Source organism: Cladophialophora immunda (assembly GCF_000835495.1).
Source record: "Cladophialophora immunda strain CBS 83496 unplaced genomic scaffold supercont1.5, whole genome shotgun sequence".
NCBI classification, from domain to species: Eukaryota; Fungi; Ascomycota; class Eurotiomycetes; order Chaetothyriales; family Herpotrichiellaceae; genus Cladophialophora; species Cladophialophora immunda.
The window spans coordinates 1,727,977-1,746,501 of NW_015622545.1; the positions used below are offsets into that span (position 1 = coordinate 1,727,977).

The following is an 18,525-nucleotide window of genomic DNA, read 5'->3' on the forward strand; positions in this document are numbered from 1 at the left end:
AAAGGAGTTGTTTTGTAAAGATGCGGTTCCGAGTACAAGAAGCACGAGTACTGTAACAGCGGAACCGGTGCGTGAGTGATTGCTTGTTCACCGCCGTGTTGCTGCACTATCTTGTTACGTTTTGCTTCATCCTGCCAAATGTCGATCTGTCAAAAGTGAAACACCGCCCCTCCTCTCCTCGAGACCGGCAGCTCAACTCGCAGCAAGAAACAAAAGCAATCGGCCCGCTGACTGACCGACTGCCTGATTGCTAGAATTGGGGGTGACTGACTGTACTCGGTAGAAGCAGATCCAGAAGCACCCTTCCACCTATCCCGCCGGCGAGACCTTCGCGACGGGCGAGCTCAAGCACAGAATCCGTCCCTCACTTTTCCTCCCCGCGTCCTCCTCGACCCCCTCTCGATCCTACCTGCGAGCAAGCGAGACTGCTTCTCTGAAGCAGAGTTGCGAAAAGCAAAACATGTTCTATACTACACAGGCAGGGAGGTGGGAGCGGCGGGAAGAGTCTAGATAATGTCATCACGGAGGTGCCCAGGGCCCAGGGACATTCGAGGCCCTGGAATCAATGCAAAGTCCATTCAAGACAACGTCGCGGAGAACTGGGTGAATGATGGACGAAGCATACGAGGTATCCCGTATACGCCCCAAGTCAATGCGGGTACGGGTGGGCTTCATTGCAGCAAGTGCGACTACCATCCCGCAAGATTCCACGTCACGCATGGACACGCACGCGGCAGACTGCGACGTTGCTTGTTTTTGCCATCAACGAACCAGGATATATATATTTTGTGCTATGTACCGCGTAGAGATAGTATACGCGTCTTGATCTTTCCAGGAGCCCGAACTCCGCCGGGGTGTGGTTTGACCTGCGTCTTCCCCTCCGTCTTGGTCGCCCCGTGGTCTTGGGGCACGTGTATATTTCCCACGTGGGCCTTGGGGTTGTCCTACAAAGACTGGAGTGGCCGTGTATTTCTGGCGGCACGTGTATGGTATTTCTCCTCTCGGAATTTTTGCTGTGGAAGGCATTCCCACCAGCCATCAAGTCCATCAGGGCTGCCAGAGGGTCGGTGGTTCCGTGGACCACTGCTCCGCAAGACCTGAGCGCGGCGGAGGCCGACTCTCCTCCCAAAAGAAGTCCCTTGTGGACACAATGCTCTCGCAGATGAGGGGGCTCCCGCTCCAAGTATTTGGTATGAGCTGCGTCGAACCGCTTCCGTCTCGAGTCGTGCGGACCTCTCGCTCTTGGGAAGCAGCTCTCCCTCCGCATCTCCATAAAGGGAGACTCTTCTCCATTTGAGAGCACGGACAAGATTACTTCGATCGCAAACTTTCGAGTTTTGAGCTTTGAGGTCCGCGATCCCACGGGAAGAGGGAAATTCTTTCTGGGATAGGCTGTCTGACCTGGTTTTCAGACACCGTCGCAGTTCATAGATATGAATTGTGTAAGAGATGTTCCATTTTTTCTAACACTCGCTGTGGATCACGACGACACTGTATGATCTTGGACGTAGCCGAGTGTGTTGCTGCACGGTGGCGGTGTTCAAGGATGGGGGAGCGCGCGGAGGTCACTTGAGCTTGACCATGGCAAAGAGGTGGGTTTTCTCGTAGGGAGTTGCGGAACAATTGCAACTGGACGGGCGGAGGACGGAGGAGATGAGGACAATGCGGGGTTTTTCATGCTTGATCGCGATGCCGCCTGAACTGACACTGCGGCCAGAATGTTGGTGTCATAGAGGGTTCAAAGGACTCGAGAGGGATTCGGAGGACTCGACAGGGAATTCAGGATTCGAGGGAGATAAGAAGACCACTCGAAGAGGGTTCAAAGGACCCCCTTCAAAGGGGTTCTTGTCACAGTGTGAAAGATTGATCGATTCAGCCTTGAGGCCCAAGGCCCAAGGGCAAGCCAGTCTAGAGACAAGGTAAATAAGGCTGAGAGCGCCCAAATGAGGGGTGGTCACGTGATGTTGTCAGTTGTATCCGCAACAATGCAAAGGACGCGACAAGACAGTGGGCGCGACAGAACAAAGGATCCGTGATCGGTCGACGTCGACTTCACATCAATCAGTCATCTCTGGGGGCCCGGAAGTGGTTGAATTCAACCTATCAGTTGCGTTCGACTTGGAGAGTGTCAGGAGGAGTCGACGAAGCCGTCAAGTTCAATGTCCCCTAACACAGTTAGCTTTGCATTAGGCTTGTTCTTGATGGGAGGTTGAGCATCAACGAGCTGACACCACGAGCGCACGAGGCTCGAAGTCAGCCTTTAGGAGGCTGGTAGGATGTTGCACCACTCGAGCGACGCGAGGTGTCGCTGTCAGTTATGTGGACGCAGCTCCGCAGACCTGGAGAAGATATGAGTGGGAAGACTGTGGACTGCAGGGTTGGAGTGCAAACTGCGGGGTCGCGTTCAAGTCAAACATTCCAAGAACCATATAGAGAGAGACACTGTAAAGGGACTAGTGTGCGTCCACCAAATTGAGATTACTGTATAGATGTACGGTATATGAGCCCAGGCTAGCGCTCCCGGTGCCTGGCAATACTTGGAGTGAAGACCTGCTGAGGTACAGGAGAGGGAGACAGCCACTTTTCAGACTTGTTCCTCGTGCCGGTGAACAGATTGGCAGCCATGTAGACTAAATACCGAGTCTGTTCGCTGGAGAAGTCGGACCAGTGAACCGAGACGACTCGAAATGCAGCAATACAACTTCACCCTCACCTGAGTTGTTGCTTTCAGTGCCATGAAGAGCGGGCAGGAAGGGCCAACTTTGATTCCTCTTGGTGGGACACCATGATGATTCGCATGCGCCGACCTTGATGGGGATGAAGACTGGTACCTCAACATGACCTGATCAAGGGAATGTATCTGGAGAATCAAATGAGATTTCCAGACCGTGTTCCTTACTTCACTCACTGACGCCAAGCCCATTCATTTTCACAGGTGCGGTACCGTGAGGATTTGAAAAGATTTGGTAGCAAGGTGAACTTTCTCTCTCCCTTCTCTCCATCTCTTGTTCATACACACACACACACACACACACACACACACACACACACACACACGTGCGACAAAATGGCGTCTTATTGCCCATATTGCGCAAGAGAAGCTGACCACGGTTGGCGATACTGCATGTTCTGCAGAATGCCTCTGCCACCGGGCATCCGACGTCCAATTTCTGGTGGATATCACCCATTTTCAGGTGGACATCACCCAATTCCAGGTGAACATCACCCAATTGCCCAACCCTTGAATGGGTATCAGCGACAAGTTGCACAGTTTCGTGATGGATACCATCATCGGCCGACGACAACCATGCCGCTCCTCACTAGCCCGCTTCAAACCCCTCACACGCCGAACAATTGTCAAGACCAGGACGTACAGGGCACTCCACTACGACTCCGGTTACTGAACGTGTCAGATGGGAATACTCAGAATGTGCGTCAACATGAACCTCGTCGCAACCACTGGAATGCCTCACATCGCCGTACTCAAACACGTCGATCAAGACGCGAGTCTCGCGGTATGTCGACCCCCAGAGAAGGTCCGGAGGCCACACGGAGTGAACAAGCCGATCAACCCCCTGAAGACGGCGAAGCATCCACTGGTGCGAAAACGCCTTGTATCTCAGATGACAATGCTATGGAATATGGCGAAAAGAAGGATGAATGGATGGCCGAGATCCCCGGGAAACGAGCGACTGCGAACACAGCCACAGAAGAAGCTGGGAACAAGCCAGATGCGAAGCCAAAGGCTCATATCCAACAAAAGACTCCCGTCCAGCGCACCAAAGTAGTCTTCCCAAGGGACTCAGCCCAACATGCGGCCCTAGGAGCGCCGAGACTCTCGATTACATTTGGAAATATGCCACCAGTGAACCAGGACGCAGCCCTTACACAAAATTACAAGACAGAAGTCCCCGAATAGGACCCCGAGACTTTCCACAGGACTCCGAGTACCTGTGAAGGGCAAACCTGGTGAATCGGATGGAGTTTCGAAGAACGATCGCAAGAAGGCTTCAGAAGCGGACGATGAGGCGTTGGTCACTATTTGGAGAGGAGAGGAATGCGTCGACGGAAGTGTTTTCCCATAGAGAGCTTCAAGGAACCATAGCCAATGAAGTGATGTGCCTCAAAGGCTTGGGGTTGTTCGATCGGCAGTAAGTGCACCCAGACCATAGCTTGCCCTATTCTTGTGTTCGCCCAGGTCGCTCCAAGGCCAGGCCAGGTACGTAGAAACGAGGCAAACTTTGTTGAAGAAATAGCACTTGAGCGAGATCACGAATTGGACTGTCTATCTGCGCCCGTGGCTTGTCGTTTATATACAAATCGCTGCGGCCAAAGACTGCCACACAGATCTCTTGGGGGACGGCATCCAATTTGACGTTTACGCTAGCCTGTGGGAGCCAAGTGGTGCATTACGGGTCGGAGATTGCACCAATCACATTCACTGCTTCTCCGACGTTCGCTGGCTGGAACAAGAGGCGTTGGATTCAACCCCGGTATAATGCTGCGTATAAAGGTAGAGAGGTTGCCTCCACGGACACTGCATCGAGTTTCCCTACCACCATCCACTCTTTCTTGCACGATGTCCAGTTCATCTGACCGTATCCCCGTCCCGGACCAGGCTGAATCCGACGCCTGGTTCCCGTCGCCTTTCTCGCTGACGCAGTACGTGCCCTCCAAGACTGACTTTGACGGTGCGGACTATCCGGACGCGTATAAAGGTGGCAAATGGAAGATTCTCCTCATTGCCACGCAAGAGCGCTATCTGAAAATGGCCGGCGGCGAGTTCTTCTCCACTGGCAATCACCCGGTCGAGATGCTTCTGCCGGTGCTCCATCTCGACGCAGCCGGCTTCGAGGTCGACATCGCCACCGTCTCCGGCGACCCGGTGAAGCTCGAGATGTGGGCGTTTCCCAAGGACGACGTCGCGGTCCAGAACGTCTTCCAAAAGTACAAGGACAAACTGCGTCAGCCGCTCAACCTGGAAGAGGTCTGGGGCAAGGGATTCACGAAAGAGACACCGTACATTGGCATCTTCATTCCCGGCGGACATGGCGTCATGAACGACGTGCCCTTCTCGCGCACGGTGGGCAACATTCTGCGCTGGGCGCACGCCCATCAGCGCTACTTCATTTCGCTCTGCCACGGCCCGGCGAGCATGCTGGCCGCCAACGTGGACAGGCCCGCCGGCAGTAAATTCATTTACGACGGCTATCGGATCACCGTCTTCCCGGACTCGCTCGACCAAGGACCCAACGTCGACATCGGATACATCCCGGGGAAGATGCCGTGGCTCGTCGGCGAGGAACTGCGCAAGCTCGGCGTCATCCCGCTCAACAAGGGCATCACAGGTGAGACGCACCGGGACCGCTATGTCCTCACGGGCGACTCGCCGCTGGCGTCCAACAATCTGGGAAAGCTGGCTGCGCGCGCTATCCTCGATGAACTTGCGGAGCATTCCTAAAGTTCGTCGCTGGCTGGAACTTGAAGTGAGAAGTTTCTAAGCCGCGAAGTGGCATTTGGAGGAAGTTGTATGTAGCATTGGAAGTAGCTTCAGAACCGAAACGAATCACACTCCTTTTTATCTCAGTTCGATCCCAGAACTAAACGTCGTTATCATTGCCGAAGGCTGATGACACAGGTGATTCCTTGAAACCCCCACGTAGCCTCGGGCCCATAGTAGTATCGTATGTCGCCAGAAGCTGAGATTCGGCTGTCATGCTTGCCTGGTGCGCAGCTATTGTGCAGGAGGAGCCCGTTGGGCTTCTGCTCAGACAGCCGACTGGCGGCTGTGGAAGCATTCAGTGAGTTGCAACCGGTCCAACAAAGCGAACTGGTTCTTGGGCAGTTTCGAGTTGTTTGATACTACGTGAAATTCGACATCCACTCGTCGTTCGAAAGATCGCCCGTCCATAACCACAACTGTCCGACATCATCAAGCGGACCGCCGGCACTTGACGTAAAGTCCAAGTCTCCAAAGTTGAGCTCCAGCAGATTGCTTGCAGCAACGTCATCTCTCAGTGCTGTTCGATCATCCAAAAGATCAGCGATTTGGTCCACCGAATCTGCTTTATGATCAGTGACAAGCCGCAAAACCAAAAATACCAGAGACGATAATCAAGCGGATTCACCTCTGGCGGGTTTGTGGTCACTATACTTACATGGCAGTGGTTGGCTGTTGAGCAGGATGTCTTTGGCTGACTCCTGGCCGTTCTGGGGATCCACGCGGAGTTCCAACGCCTTCAGCACCCCCAAGCTTTGAGTGGCGAGCCGGTAGTTCTGGCTTGGAAAGTCCTCGAACAGGTTGACGATTTTCTTTAGGGATGCAAGCCATGTTGGCTTCTCCGGGTTGCTTGGTTGGGAGGCAAGCATGAGGCAGAGGATCACGCCAGCCGTAAAGGAGCAGATGGCAACATGCATTGCGGCGTGCGACGACCGGCAAATCAGCCTCGAGGCCGCAAAAGTCGAGATGCTCGCGGTGCGGGTAGCCGATTGGGAGAGCTGTCCAATTCCATCGGCTTGATGGTGTCGGACGTCATGGCCTTCTCGCAGGTTCTTGGGAAAGACGGCTTGTCTGAACAATACCATTTGAAGGTTGTCGTACGCCAACTGGAGAGCAATGGCTTGCCACTGCACCTGTAGGGGCTGCCCATTGAATCCTGGGCCATCGCCAGAACATTTCAGCCGGTCCGGCACGCTCGCAAGCCAATCTGTCAGCTCGCGACGCACTTGAAGGAGGCCACGAAGCTGATTGGTCTGCCTTTTTCGACCGAGGAACGGGCCCATGATTCGGTACAGGCGTGCCTTGAGCTTGTGATACGTCAAGGGTGATGTCGACTCGGGTGCCGCCCCTGAGCGGGCGATATTGCCACGGACGTCGATTTCTGGCACATCACAGTCCGAATCATCGATGGCACATGGCAACCCAAATGCCACAGCAGCATATCTTTCAGAAAATCAGTATCTAACAACGGGGGGCCACAGCAGGATACAGACTTATCACAAATTTCCAAAGCCCACCAAACCAGGCAGGCCTCGGATGTGCTGCTGCGTGATTGACGATGAAGGCCCATGGCTTGGGCACATCGGACGCCACTCCCAAAGATGGCAAAGCCGAGATAAGGTAAGCCGTTGAACAGATGGAAACTTCCCAACAAGATGGCAATCTGAACTGCTTCCAAGCTTGGATCGGCCATTATCCTTGAGAATGCAACGTCGACCACACTCATCATTTCCGAGCGCAGGGCAGCGCTGATTGGCAAGCTGGAGGATGTCGCATCGTTGGTCCACAGATAGTGTGCCCCCAGACCCCAGACTAAGGACATTAAGAAGCAAAAGTTGCGATCGGCCGTCTCCATGTACTCCCCAGCTAGGGCTAGAGTCGACCGTGTGCGGAAACTTGATTCGTCAAGAACCTACCATTTACCGTCAGCGTGTCTTTTTGGACAGACTGTCCGCTCACCCCCCAAACTTGCCATCATGAACCAGTTGACCGAGCTGAAATAACTATCTGATAGCATATTCAGCACCACCGGTGACGGAACAGCGTAGGGCAGCTCATCGCGCCAGCGGAACGTCGTAGAGTCATTGACCCAGCAAGGACGACTGCCTGGAATGGCGTCGACACTTTCAACCGCTTGTCGAACAACGTCGCGGTCGAGCAGCTACCAGTGGTTATCCAAGAGGTCTCTTGGTGGCGGCAAGGAGACCTCAGGTTGGCGATAGCGCTCACCTGTTTGCTCAGGTCGACGATGCTGCTTTCCTCCAGCATGACCGGTCTCTCAACCGCGGCGGGTATAATCAGCGGTTGGTGAGTCGGAGGGACGCGTAGACCTGGAGCCACACACACGTGTCCAGATTGAAGGCATGGCCGGCAGGGTTTGTTTGGTGTGCACTGCATGGGTCAGTCCTCTGGTTGTTTCAATCCCGAAGCAGGATGCGTTGCCTTTGACTTTCGGGCCCTGCACCTTTCGCAGGCTGTCTGCCGCATGATCCAATCCAATGTTTCTCCCCGGTGTCTGGGTTCAATCGTCCAATGGGTGTTGCAAATATACCCCAAAACAGTGCAGCTGTAGACTGTCTTTGACTTGGTGGAAGATGGACGTTCATCGAGACAAGCTGCGTAAGCTGCTTGCTGTCTTAACACACTTTCCCCAACGTCAAACCCCAGAATGGAGCCCCCCATCTGGAACCCCACCGGTGCCACTTTTCAAGCCAGATGCGGCGCGTGCCGATGTGTATGCTTCGAGTTAATCTAGCTAAACGAGTTCTCTACCTCCAAATCCAGGTATGAGTGATCCAGTGCTGCGCTGTGTATCTGGAAGCAACCTTCTTTCGGCTCTCTTTCGGTCCTTTGTCGCGGGAGGGCCATGCCTAACAAACAACTTATTCGGTCACTGCCCAAACAGGCTGTCTCTGCCAGACCTGCCTTGGTTTCACTTTCTTTGTATTGGGTGAGACCTACTGCCCTGTTTGGTTTGAACTGCCTGGACTCAGGGCACGTCCCAGACTATAAATCTCACCAACTTCTGCTTTACAGCTTTCTCAAACACAACAACCGACTTTGCATCCAACATTGGGTACAACGCCAATCGCAACCACAGGTGCAACCTCCCGGATCACCTTCCAGGCTTCCACCATCAACATTCATCACTTACCTTGCCGTCATCCATGACTCCCAATCCGCGGCCAGTGGTGCCAAACGAGATGGGGAAGCAAGCTGTGTATATCTCTATTTTCCGCGGGGTGGTGTTCCGGGAAATTGAAGTCTGCATAAATGCCAAGGTCGAGGAGCAGTTCGATGCACGCTTCAGAGCGAGATTCAAGGAGAGACTCGGCGAGGCATTCGAGCCAAAATTCAAACCCATGGCCCAGCTTGTCCGCGGGAATGTAGTCGAGGAGCTCGGCAACAAATTGTCGCAGACCGTGGCGGGTATCGTCTTCCACTCGGTATTTCGCGAAGTATTAGATGAAACAGGTGCGGTGATGCGCCGGCTTCATGCTCCGAACACGTGGGTGCGAGACGCAATGTACGATCTGGTGTTCCATGAGAAATACGACGAGGTGATGGACGAGCAATTCGATGACGAACTCGAAGCCACGTTCGACCCGGCATTCGACGAAGCGTTCCCTGAGGTCTTTGATCAGAAGTTCGACGAGCTTCTCGCCGTGGTCACCAAGGCGGATTCTCCCAAAGCGGCTTAGAACGACGACGGCGAAGGCTCCTCCGACGAAGAATCTGAAATCTCTATGAAAGGAGACTCTTCCTAGAGGCTGTGGAAGAGCGTGAAGGGGTAACATGTCCAGAAGGAATGCGGCAGAGAGGCCAGGGACTGGGAGGGACAACGAACGAAACTTGTCGGCCACAGTGAAGGGTTTCAAAAGCATGGATTGTATGGGGATGTACCACGAAACAGGAAAATCATTACAAAAATATCAAAAAAAATATGGGATATGGAAGGGGGTTTGATCAGATGTAACAGACTGGAAAAGCGTACCATGTCGCAAAGGGCGCATTAATGCAGAAGACGTCTGGTGAAGCCTTGATCAATGCAAGGCCAATTTGTGCCAAATCTCCTCGACCCCCGTAGCCACGCGCAGCGAAGCTTTGCAAGCAGCATCCCATGAGGCGGCGGGCGAAGCTTCATGGCTAGGCATTGATGGCCCCGTGGCTATGTATGTTCTCTCCGATCTTGCACGGTCAGCCTAATCGACTTGCAGGGCACCGAATGGAGGTCTTGAACATATTGAATATCCTCCAACACCGCAAGTTTGGCGACAAAGCCATCTTCTATTCGAGCGACTTCATTCATTCGGGCAAAAAGCTCATTGTCGCAAATTGATCCGCTAGGCGGAGCCAGGTGTGTGTGCTCAAGTGCAAGGTCGTGGAAGGCTGATTATCTAAGTTATCTTTGTAGCTTAGCGCCGTCTGGGCGAAGAGGGCCAATGTCAAAAAATAAGTGGCCCGGTCTGACGAGAAATAGTATAGAGAAGTGATTCACGATTGACCTAAAGGTGACCACCATTAACAAGGATATTAATTTCGTGCTTAGGAACAGCGGCATCCTTATCCTTATTGATAATATTACCTATATCTGATCTGGCGACGACCTCGTCACTATTGAGTGGCTGGCTAGATTCTGAGATAGCGTCAATTCTTTGTCAGACTGTGCCATTGTTTTCTTCCGCAGGCTTGAGGGGTCACACCAGCCTCCGCGTTTCTTAGCAATAATTCGCAGTTCAGCCATCTTTCCATCCCCGACCTGGCGGCCATATAATGAACGAGGACATCCTTCCATTTCCCCCGCTCTGCCTGGCCGCCGAGTATCCGCGCGCGCCCAGAGAAGAGCGCCATCTCCTCCATCTCCCAGAATGAGTGCGTCTGGTTCAGAGGCCAGCGATGCAGACTGCTAATCCTGTGTGCAGGAAAGCGGACTACAAGCACCGCGAACCTCTCAGGCAACGCGGAACCAGGCGAACTCCGCAGAAGTACGCGTCTGGGAGCTATAGCACCACTCGAGTGTGAGAGCAGAGAAAAGGAACAGGAACCTGGCGTATTGTTTGCGGCTGGAGCCTCGCGGGGTCGAGCAGTAGGGATCTCTCTGGTTCTATTGCTGGCCATCTACTCATCATGACCGCGTTCCAGAAACCCAGACACTCCTCCCCCTTTCTCGGACCTCCCTCGAAACGAAAGCAAGGCCAGGACGCTCCCGACCCCTCCATTCCGGCGCAAGGTCCGCTACCTATGAGTCGACCTCGAAAGACTCCTTACTCCGCTTCGGCGCCAGGTCTGCCACCTATGAAGCGACCTCAAAAGACTCCTTACTCCGCTTCGGCGCCAGGTCTGCCACCTATGAAGCGACCGCGAAAGACTGCTTTTCCCAAGGCAGATAGCCTACGAGAAGACATGATCGCGTTCCAGAAACCCAGACACTCCTCCCCCTTTCTCGGACCTCCCTCGAAACGAAAGCAAGGCCAGGACGCCCCGGACCCCTCCATTCCGGCGCAAGGTCCGCCACCTGCGAAGCGACCTCGAAAGTCTACTCAAGGCAGCGCAGATGGTCAACCAGAAGAGACTGGGCCGATATTCCTTCCAGGCCCCTCTGGCCCGATCTCTAACCGGATAAAGCACAAGCAGCGGCCTCACGAGCGCTTTGAACCAAACGAGCAACCGGGAGCAGAGCTTTCGGAGGACGACAGCTCGCTGGAAGAGATTTTGGTACAGCCAGCTGCTCCGGTCAAAGGAAGTTTTCTGCGCGATTTCGACCATGAAGTCCCTCAGACTATTAAGGACCTCTGTCTCCAGCTACTCGAGAAGGACCAGACTGTGCCTCAGAACACCTTGTTCCGCGATGACCTTTTCAGCAGACTTTGCGGGAAGATACGAGAGGGGAACGAAGCGATGATTATTCAAGACGTCACTCGCTTGATTGTTCCATCCGCGATGAATCTGGCTATCTACGGCGATACACATCTCAATATCTTGATAGAAAGTGTAAACGAAGCCTGGACCGATTGCATTCCCGTGGAGGGTCCTCGCCCACAACCGAACTATGCCGTTGGGTTCAACCGATCCGCATTCACGGAGGAACACCTGGAAAAGCTCGGTGAACTTACTGGCGGCGTCTTCGACACCTCATTCTCTGCTGCAAACCGCCGGATGTATTTTCCATTCCTCACCTGCGAGGTCAAGTGTGGCTTTGGAGGGCTTGACATTGCTGATCGACAAAACGCTCACAGTATGACCATTGCCGTGAGGAGCGTTGTCGAGCTCTACAAAGCGGCGAAACAAGAAGAGGCGCTCGATTGCGTAATCCTCGCGTTCTCAGTATCCCACGACCATCGATCGGTCCGCATATACGGTCACTACCCTGTGATAGACGGGAAGGAAGTTTCATACCATCACCATCTTATCCACGAATTCAGCTTCACGGTATTAGAAGGGAAGAACAAGTGGATTGCGTACAAGTTCATCAAAAACGTCTACGATGTTTGGATGCCGGATCACCTCAGACGAATCCACTCAGCTATCAACCGGCTGCCACCGAGTCGTGACTCTCTGGTACGTGAAGTGCAACTCCAAGACCTGAGGAGTCTTTGCTATTGACTAGATAGCGTTGACATTGCTTCGCAGGAAGATGAATCGCTGGATCCTTCTATTCCAGAAACTCCGACTCCAGAAAGGGCCACTCCAGACACTGCGGGCTCCCCCGAGTTGGGTCAAGGGGAAGCCATGTGGTGGAACAAAAACTAGTACCACAAAGAGCCGAAATGCAGGCGCAAAGGCAGGACCATCGAAGACGACCAGGTTCGCGGAGTCCGATGAATCCTCGCTTGGGCAGTTCTTGCAATCGCCCAATCCCCGGGAGATGGCTGAACTTTTGGCTTTGCGGGGTCCTCGACTCGAATCGTTGCACCTGTGCCACCTGATGATCAACCCGGGCCACACCGGATCTCTGTGCATATATCAAAGACCGAGCCTACATTCACGAGTCCGTCGTTCGCGAGCTACGATCTGAAGATTCCGGGTGATAAGAAGGACCAAGTGCGATCGTGTCTCCCGAGGGACGAGGCCGAAAAGGCGGAATCATTTTTGTCAATTGAAGGCACGTGTCGAGACAAAACAGGGCAGATCGTCTATCAGGTACAGTCTGGCTTGCTGGCGCGACCCATTTGTCATACGCCGACCTGAACACTGTTCGAGGGAGTAGGACACGCGGAAAAACACCGTCACCCGGGACAGCCGCCAAGTTCTGTGCCAGTCATTGACAACGCGGCGGCTGATACTGTACGAGGAAGGAAGACACGGTGCGAGGTGCTTGGGACGACGGCAATGGTTTGATTTCACGAAGTCTTTGGATACGTCGAAGTCGAGCCCCGTGCCTCAAACCGCATACGCCGGGGAAATCTGAAAAAGACCCTCGGAGTTCACTACGCAGGCGCTCAAAAACATCCCCTGAGTATCAGAAATCGTGTTGAGAATTTCTCTCCGCAAAGTCCATTGACAAAGGGTTCTTGACACGAGCGCCTCTCCGTTCTGATGTTTGGTTCACAAAAGTTTCTGGTTCCAGGCTGCCAGGAGTTTGCCTTTGGCGACCGAAGTTTGCACCCTTGCATTTGCTGTTTTCGCACGGACTCAGGTTGTTGGGTATGTGACTGGATATCATTTCAGATGCATAATGATGAATGCGCGGACAAGGTCCTCACGGCCACACCGGCACATAGCGTGTAATCCGTCTCTCGGATACTCGGCATTTCTGAGCTCATCCTCTGTGATCTCTATATGCTGGCTGTGCGTGTGTGCCCCTATGTTGCTCCCCTTTTTCGCATCCGCCATCATATCGAATGGCGACGGGAGAGGACCAGTCCCTAGCCGACGATGAAGACAACGACTCCGGGATAGCCGAAATAGGCGACGAGTCAGACACAGAGGCCCTGTCGCCCTCTGCCGCTTCGAGGTGTTCAATATTGAACAGCGTCGCTGTTCGATCTGATCCATTTCCGCCCGCCGATCCCCTTGGTCCCGGATCCAAAGCAGCTCTGCTGCAATGCATATGACAACTTGAGCCCCGGAAGATACTTGGAAGTGGTGGCTTCCGGCCTCCCACGATCGGATGACGATACCATCCCGGACGGCAGTTTCTATCATCGGTGGATTGATGGCACCGAACGGGCGCCGAAGACGAGAGGGCGTGGACCCAAACATCTCTGAGAAGTACCCAGAGATATTGCTGGGCGAGTGCGGCTTCCGCGACATCCAGAGCGTGACCTACAAGCTGCCGCAAAACCACTGGCCCGCGGACGCGCGTTCCAGGAAAATGGGCTACTGGAACGAAGTGGACACTTTGAATGATCTGGAGGGCCTGTCACCGCGGCTCTTCGCTGGGGCGCTTGGTTGGTCCAGAGAAGAAGTCCAACTCTCGACAGCGGGGTTGGCGGATGACGTCCGCGATACCAGCATACATGCGTATTAGCCAGTGTGAGTACTCAGTATATTGGGACTTGAGTCACTCTGTCACTCTGACGACGAACCAGGATTGTCACCTACGGACGGAAGCCCTGAAGTACGCGAGGATCGTGCAGGATCGTGCTCTGAGAAGCTTTGGTTTCGGGCGCTTACGGAGAGTTCGAAGATGTATGTAATCGGCAGAGAATTGCACTGGGATAGAGATTGATTCATGACATAGAAAAATAGACACTAGCCAGATTAGGCGTAGTTGGTTTCTGCCAAGCAGGAAGCGAATGCGCCGTGGTACGAAATCGCCGCCCGGAGGCATTCCCTGTCTTATTCATGGTCAAACAGGAGAAAGGCTGCTGCGCATGGTTCAAGGACCATGGATCACTGGAAATCCTCAGCAAAGCCAGTATGTGACTCATTATCATGCCGCAAACATTATGGGTTCTGTCCATTCGACTTCGCCCTCGCCTCAATCTCGAGCCAGGCCAGTTACTGACTTTGGCGACAACCCCCCCTCTTTCCCAAAACAAGAAAGCGTATATGAACTCTGCAAGCCCGCCCGAGCCACCACCCATTTTTCACCCTTTCGCACCATCCTACCCTACTCTATCATTCGAATCAACTCTCAGACACTCTGTTTCGACAATATCCCACGCGTTAGCGATTATATCAATACGCGTCTCGAAGCAAGCCACCATCACTCCACAGCACAAGGATCCGGACCTGCCCAAATCCAGATTGACCGTCTGATCCCATTACGACCACAATCAGTCATGATCGAACTGTTTGCTCGCCTCAGCCACATTCTTAGGTCGCGTCATTCACCGTCATCTGCATCATCCTCCAGACCTCCTCTCAAAGATACCTCAACGGCTGTCGAGCCAGAGGTGGTGGCGCTTCCAGGTCTAGCCAGGTTGCCGCCGGAGTTACTTCTACAGATCATACAGTATCTACCAGCCGAGTCAGCTGCTGTGTTTGCCTTGATATCGAAATATCACTACGCGGCTTTGAAGCAGCATGTTCTCCCCGGTCTCAGTTCCATGGCTGTCAAAAAGCGCTTTCTTCGTCTTCTTGAGGTGGATTTGGCCGAGTATATCGCCTGTCACTGTTGTGATATACTCTATCGATGGAAAGCGTTGGCGCCACCGTATTATTGTCCTCGGCGATCTCGCCTTGAGATGTCCGGCATACACACACCTCGGCCATGGTGTACATACTACCCAGAGCATCAACCTCACTATCTAACCCTCGAGACTGTTGCTGCCTTTTTGAGGGGATACGAGCACGGCTCTGCTTACGGCCCACAACTTCAAGAACTTCATCATAAATGCGATATCCCACTGCCACGGCACTTCTGGGCCCCAGATGTATCGAGGGATACGGTGGCGCGGGTCGTCAACGGGAAACTGCTAGTTCGAACATCCTACAGTTTGCAAATGTCCTTGCAGCAATCTTTGGCCGCCCAGCTCGACCGGCTGAATTTCATTGGTTGTCTTCATTCTCCTGGCACTCTTCCTGCTCTCGTCAAGGACGCTATCGATCACCACCTCGGCCGTCCTTACAAAGCGCCACGGTGTTTCGATTACATCAATTGCGCAGAGTGTGCAACAGATCTGCGCGTTGCAGTCCTAGATACAAAAGGTGATCGGTTAGTCGCGCAAATAACCACGTGGCAATGCTACGGAGGGCGTGATATCGATCAAGAAGCATACACGGTCCGGAGAATGTTAGGCTACCTTTTTGCTTGCGAGGGCGAGGGTGAGGGCGGCACGCAGTCGCTAGAGTATCGACGTGCTCCTCCCAGCCGAAATCTTGAGCTACTATACAACGAGAGCCTCGGCGACGGTGGCAGCCTTGCCAACGGACTGCAACAACGGCACAGATGGCTCCATTGGTGGGACTGGAGCTATCCAGGGTATACCAACGCTCCGCATATTTGCTGCTACATTGGCCCTGATTGAAAGGATAAGAAGTGCCGCCTTTATCGTGGGCTGAACAGACGTGACGAACCCTGGGGTCGGAGGATCAGCAAGCCCCTATTTTTGAGCATCTCTATTCCCTCGCCAGAAATCAAAAACGCAAAAAAAATTCAATATCAACGAGGAGCAGTGGAATTCTGGAGTCAGGAGTCGAATCTCGGGGGGCAGGAATCGGAGTTGTGGCGACGGTGTTGCAATATCACAGGCACCCCCACATGAGGCGGTTCCGGAGGCGCAGTGGACCCTTGTGGGCGTTTGCTTTTTGGAGATCTCCATCTTTCTGTCAAAAGAAACGTGGAAACTCCGCAGCACATCATCGCGTGAGTTTGGCGCACGTCAGGTTATTGTGAACAGTGTTGTCAGGACTGCAGTTATTATTAATGCAGTCATGACTGCAGTCAGGCTTGGCACCTTAGCAGAGCCCACAGAATATCGTTTGGTAGCTAAAACAACTGTTTTATTCGCTACCGATATCGAACGGTATTCGCTCATCGAGAAGTTCCACACCATCGCGGCGTGTAGACAATAGGCGGATTGGTATGAAGACATGGTTTTTTGTGCCTCACCCACCTAATTAGCACCATAGAACGTAATCCCCTTTCCGCGAGATCTTTTGAGGCCTCGCAGTACCTAAAACACTGGATTGATCAAGGTCTATACTAGGTCGGAGATTCAACCTAGTTCCGCCAATCAGATCGCTCCATTTGCGGATGACGAATGGACTGTAGTCAGGACTGCAGTCAGCAGCCATGTCGCTGGCATGACTGCAGTCCTGACAACACTGATTGTGAAGAAGATCTTACTTTCTGCTTCGGAGCACCACCCCATTCTAATTATAATAGGGTTTTCGCACGCAACACGCTATACGATGGCCAAAAGAAACGTTCTTGTTGCAGTAGTGCGACCACAATCCGGGTGTCCGCCGACCCCTGAAAGTCCAAGCCTTGTGCGATCGTCCCACATTTCTTGCAAAGTTCGCCCGTGTTGTGATTAGAAATCTGAGTGCCACGGCGTCTGGCGTCTGGGTCTAGGTTGCAGCTAACGGCATTTGAAGATAACCCGAAGAGGCGTTCACGCATTGCTGTAAGTCACTGGCATCGACCAGAGAGGAATTCTCGACGTCCCCCTTCGAGATGCAACCGGCGCGGGCGACGCTCTCCTCGGATTCGACGACCCGTGTCGAAGTCAGCGTCTCACAGCTTTGTATGCTAGAGGAACGTGCAGTCCTCTCTTTGAGAACAATGTCCAATCATTGTGCATCGTAAATCAGCTTCATGTACTTAACGGGCTGTATGTCAACTGACACCCCTTCCGTCCATCCACCCACGGACCGTCGTTCAGCTCATCTTTGCGGGCCCTTTGTCGCTTCAGTATCCAGCGCACCTTTTTCTCATTCGGAATTTGCTTCCCTTTTCCCTTTTGGAACCAGCCGTGGGTAACCTCTTCCCTCTGCTTTGTCCATACATCTGTCTCCGGATGGCAAGATCCTTCGCGTTGACTTGCGAGCGCTGGTCGCCGACTGTTTTGAGGACAACTTCAATCGTGATGCTGGAGCAATTTGTACTGTCGTGCTGCCCTCGTATGTAGGTCTAATTGGCTCTGTTGCCCAGCTGCGCCTTCGTATCATCCTCTTCTTCCTTGGTCCAAGGGCCGTCCCTCACCAGGGTCCGAAATCTGTGTTCAAGGTCGGCGTATTGCGCCTTGAGCGTGGCAATGGACTCTGTCTGAAATCTGTGTTCCAGGTCGACGTGCAGGGCCTTGAGTCTGGCAATGGACTCTGCTTGGGTTTGAAGCTGCCTGGTTCGCTCTTGAAGAGCTTGGTCTTGCTCTCGAAGCTGTTGCTTACATGCGTCGGTGGTCTGCAGGATCAGTCGCACTTGAAGGATGTGCCGATCAAAGACGTCCGCGAGCTCTCTGTTCCAGGACGACGTAGCTCGACATGTCGCTTGCACCTCCCTTGCCACTGCCTGGAAATCGTCCCATTGTGCCAGCGCCTCCCTGTACAGGTGCTCAGCGTAGGCAGATTTATCATCCAGGACCTTCAATTCCGCCAGTCGGGTTCCGATTGTCTCCACGTTCTGCGTTCTATCGACTGTCGAGGTCATCGAACTGGGTCCGAGCAGCCTGGAACTCTGTCTCGAGCTTGTTCGGTTCGCCGGAACGGCCGATATGGGCTTGGTTCATGGCAAGATACTGACGGTAGAGAGTTTGGAGCTCCGAACTACACTTCTGCAAATCGGCGGCTCTGATTTCGCGAGCTCCCTGTTCTGCATGGTACAGGTTTCGGACAGTTTGGACGGCGTCTTTGCACTGCTTTATCAATGCACTGCTTTATCAATGCAATTTTCTCGACATGGCTTTGGCTGTTGGCGGCGAAGAAGTCTCGGACGTCTTGAAGCTGGTCCTCGGTCTGCAATTCGCGGGTTGGACTCTCCATTGTTCGCGGTTGGTAAGTCAGAAGGGGTGGGAGAGAGAGGGTGGAAGATGGTTGAGTGAGGCTGGGGCTGGTTCCTTGTCATTATATTGAGCTTCCGACAAACTCAGGCGGACTTGGCACAGCGCAATGACTGAGCAGGCACGTGGCAGGCATGT

The 18,525-nt window shown here is 53.5% G+C and overlaps 6 protein-coding genes across 6 annotated transcripts; 4 read left to right on the top strand and 2 right to left on the bottom strand.

Moving 5' to 3' along the window:
• Window positions 1–3,307: 3,307 nt before the first annotated feature.
• PV07_08821 (uncharacterized protein) lies at window positions 3,308–3,919 on the top strand (the record flags this gene model as incomplete). Its single annotated transcript, XM_016396020.1, has 1 exon — window positions 3,308–3,919. The coding sequence occupies one exon, from the start codon at window positions 3,308–3,310 to the stop codon at window positions 3,917–3,919; it is 612 nt and encodes a 203-aa protein (XP_016245876.1).
• A 1,943-nt stretch (window positions 3,920–5,862) lies between these two features.
• Window positions 5,863–7,768, bottom strand: PV07_08822 (uncharacterized protein; the record flags this gene model as incomplete). Its single annotated transcript, XM_016396021.1, has 5 exons — window positions 5,863–6,062; window positions 6,159–6,943; window positions 6,994–7,412; window positions 7,449–7,661; window positions 7,730–7,768. 5 exons carry the CDS (start codon window positions 7,766–7,768, stop codon window positions 5,863–5,865), a joined length of 1,656 nt encoding a protein of 551 aa, XP_016245877.1.
• Window positions 7,769–8,667: 899 nt separating this feature from the next.
• On the top strand, window positions 8,668–9,201 carry PV07_08823 (uncharacterized protein; the record flags this gene model as incomplete). Its single annotated transcript, XM_016396022.1, has 1 exon — window positions 8,668–9,201. One exon carries the CDS (start codon window positions 8,668–8,670, stop codon window positions 9,199–9,201), a length of 534 nt encoding a protein of 177 aa, XP_016245878.1.
• A 956-nt stretch (window positions 9,202–10,157) lies between these two features.
• Window positions 10,158–12,250, top strand: PV07_08824 (uncharacterized protein; the record flags this gene model as incomplete). The annotated part of the gene is made up of 4 exons (XM_016396023.1): window positions 10,158–10,372; window positions 10,423–10,586; window positions 10,643–12,058; window positions 12,131–12,250. Exons 1-4 carry the CDS (start codon window positions 10,369–10,371, stop codon window positions 12,248–12,250), a joined length of 1,704 nt encoding a protein of 567 aa, XP_016245879.1. The 5' UTR covers window positions 10,158–10,368.
• Window positions 12,251–13,610: 1,360 nt separating this feature from the next.
• Window positions 13,611–15,915, top strand: PV07_08825 (uncharacterized protein; the record flags this gene model as incomplete). Its single annotated transcript, XM_016396024.1, has 2 exons — window positions 13,611–13,963; window positions 14,208–15,915. 2 exons carry the CDS (start codon window positions 13,611–13,613, stop codon window positions 15,913–15,915), a joined length of 2,061 nt encoding a protein of 686 aa, XP_016245880.1.
• Window positions 15,916–17,301: 1,386 nt separating this feature from the next.
• On the bottom strand, window positions 17,302–18,297 carry PV07_08826 (uncharacterized protein). The gene has a single exon (XM_016396025.1). It carries the CDS (start codon window positions 18,036–18,038, stop codon window positions 17,523–17,525), a length of 516 nt encoding a protein of 171 aa, XP_016245881.1. The 5' UTR covers window positions 18,039–18,297; the 3' UTR covers window positions 17,302–17,522.
• Window positions 18,298–18,525: the final 228 nt, after the last annotated feature.

Bases quoted from the DNA above. Each gene is read 5' to 3' on its own strand.
- PV07_08826 (XM_016396025.1), bottom strand. From the start codon at position 18,038: ATGACCTCGACAGTCGATAGAACGCAGAACGTGGAGACAATCGGAACC.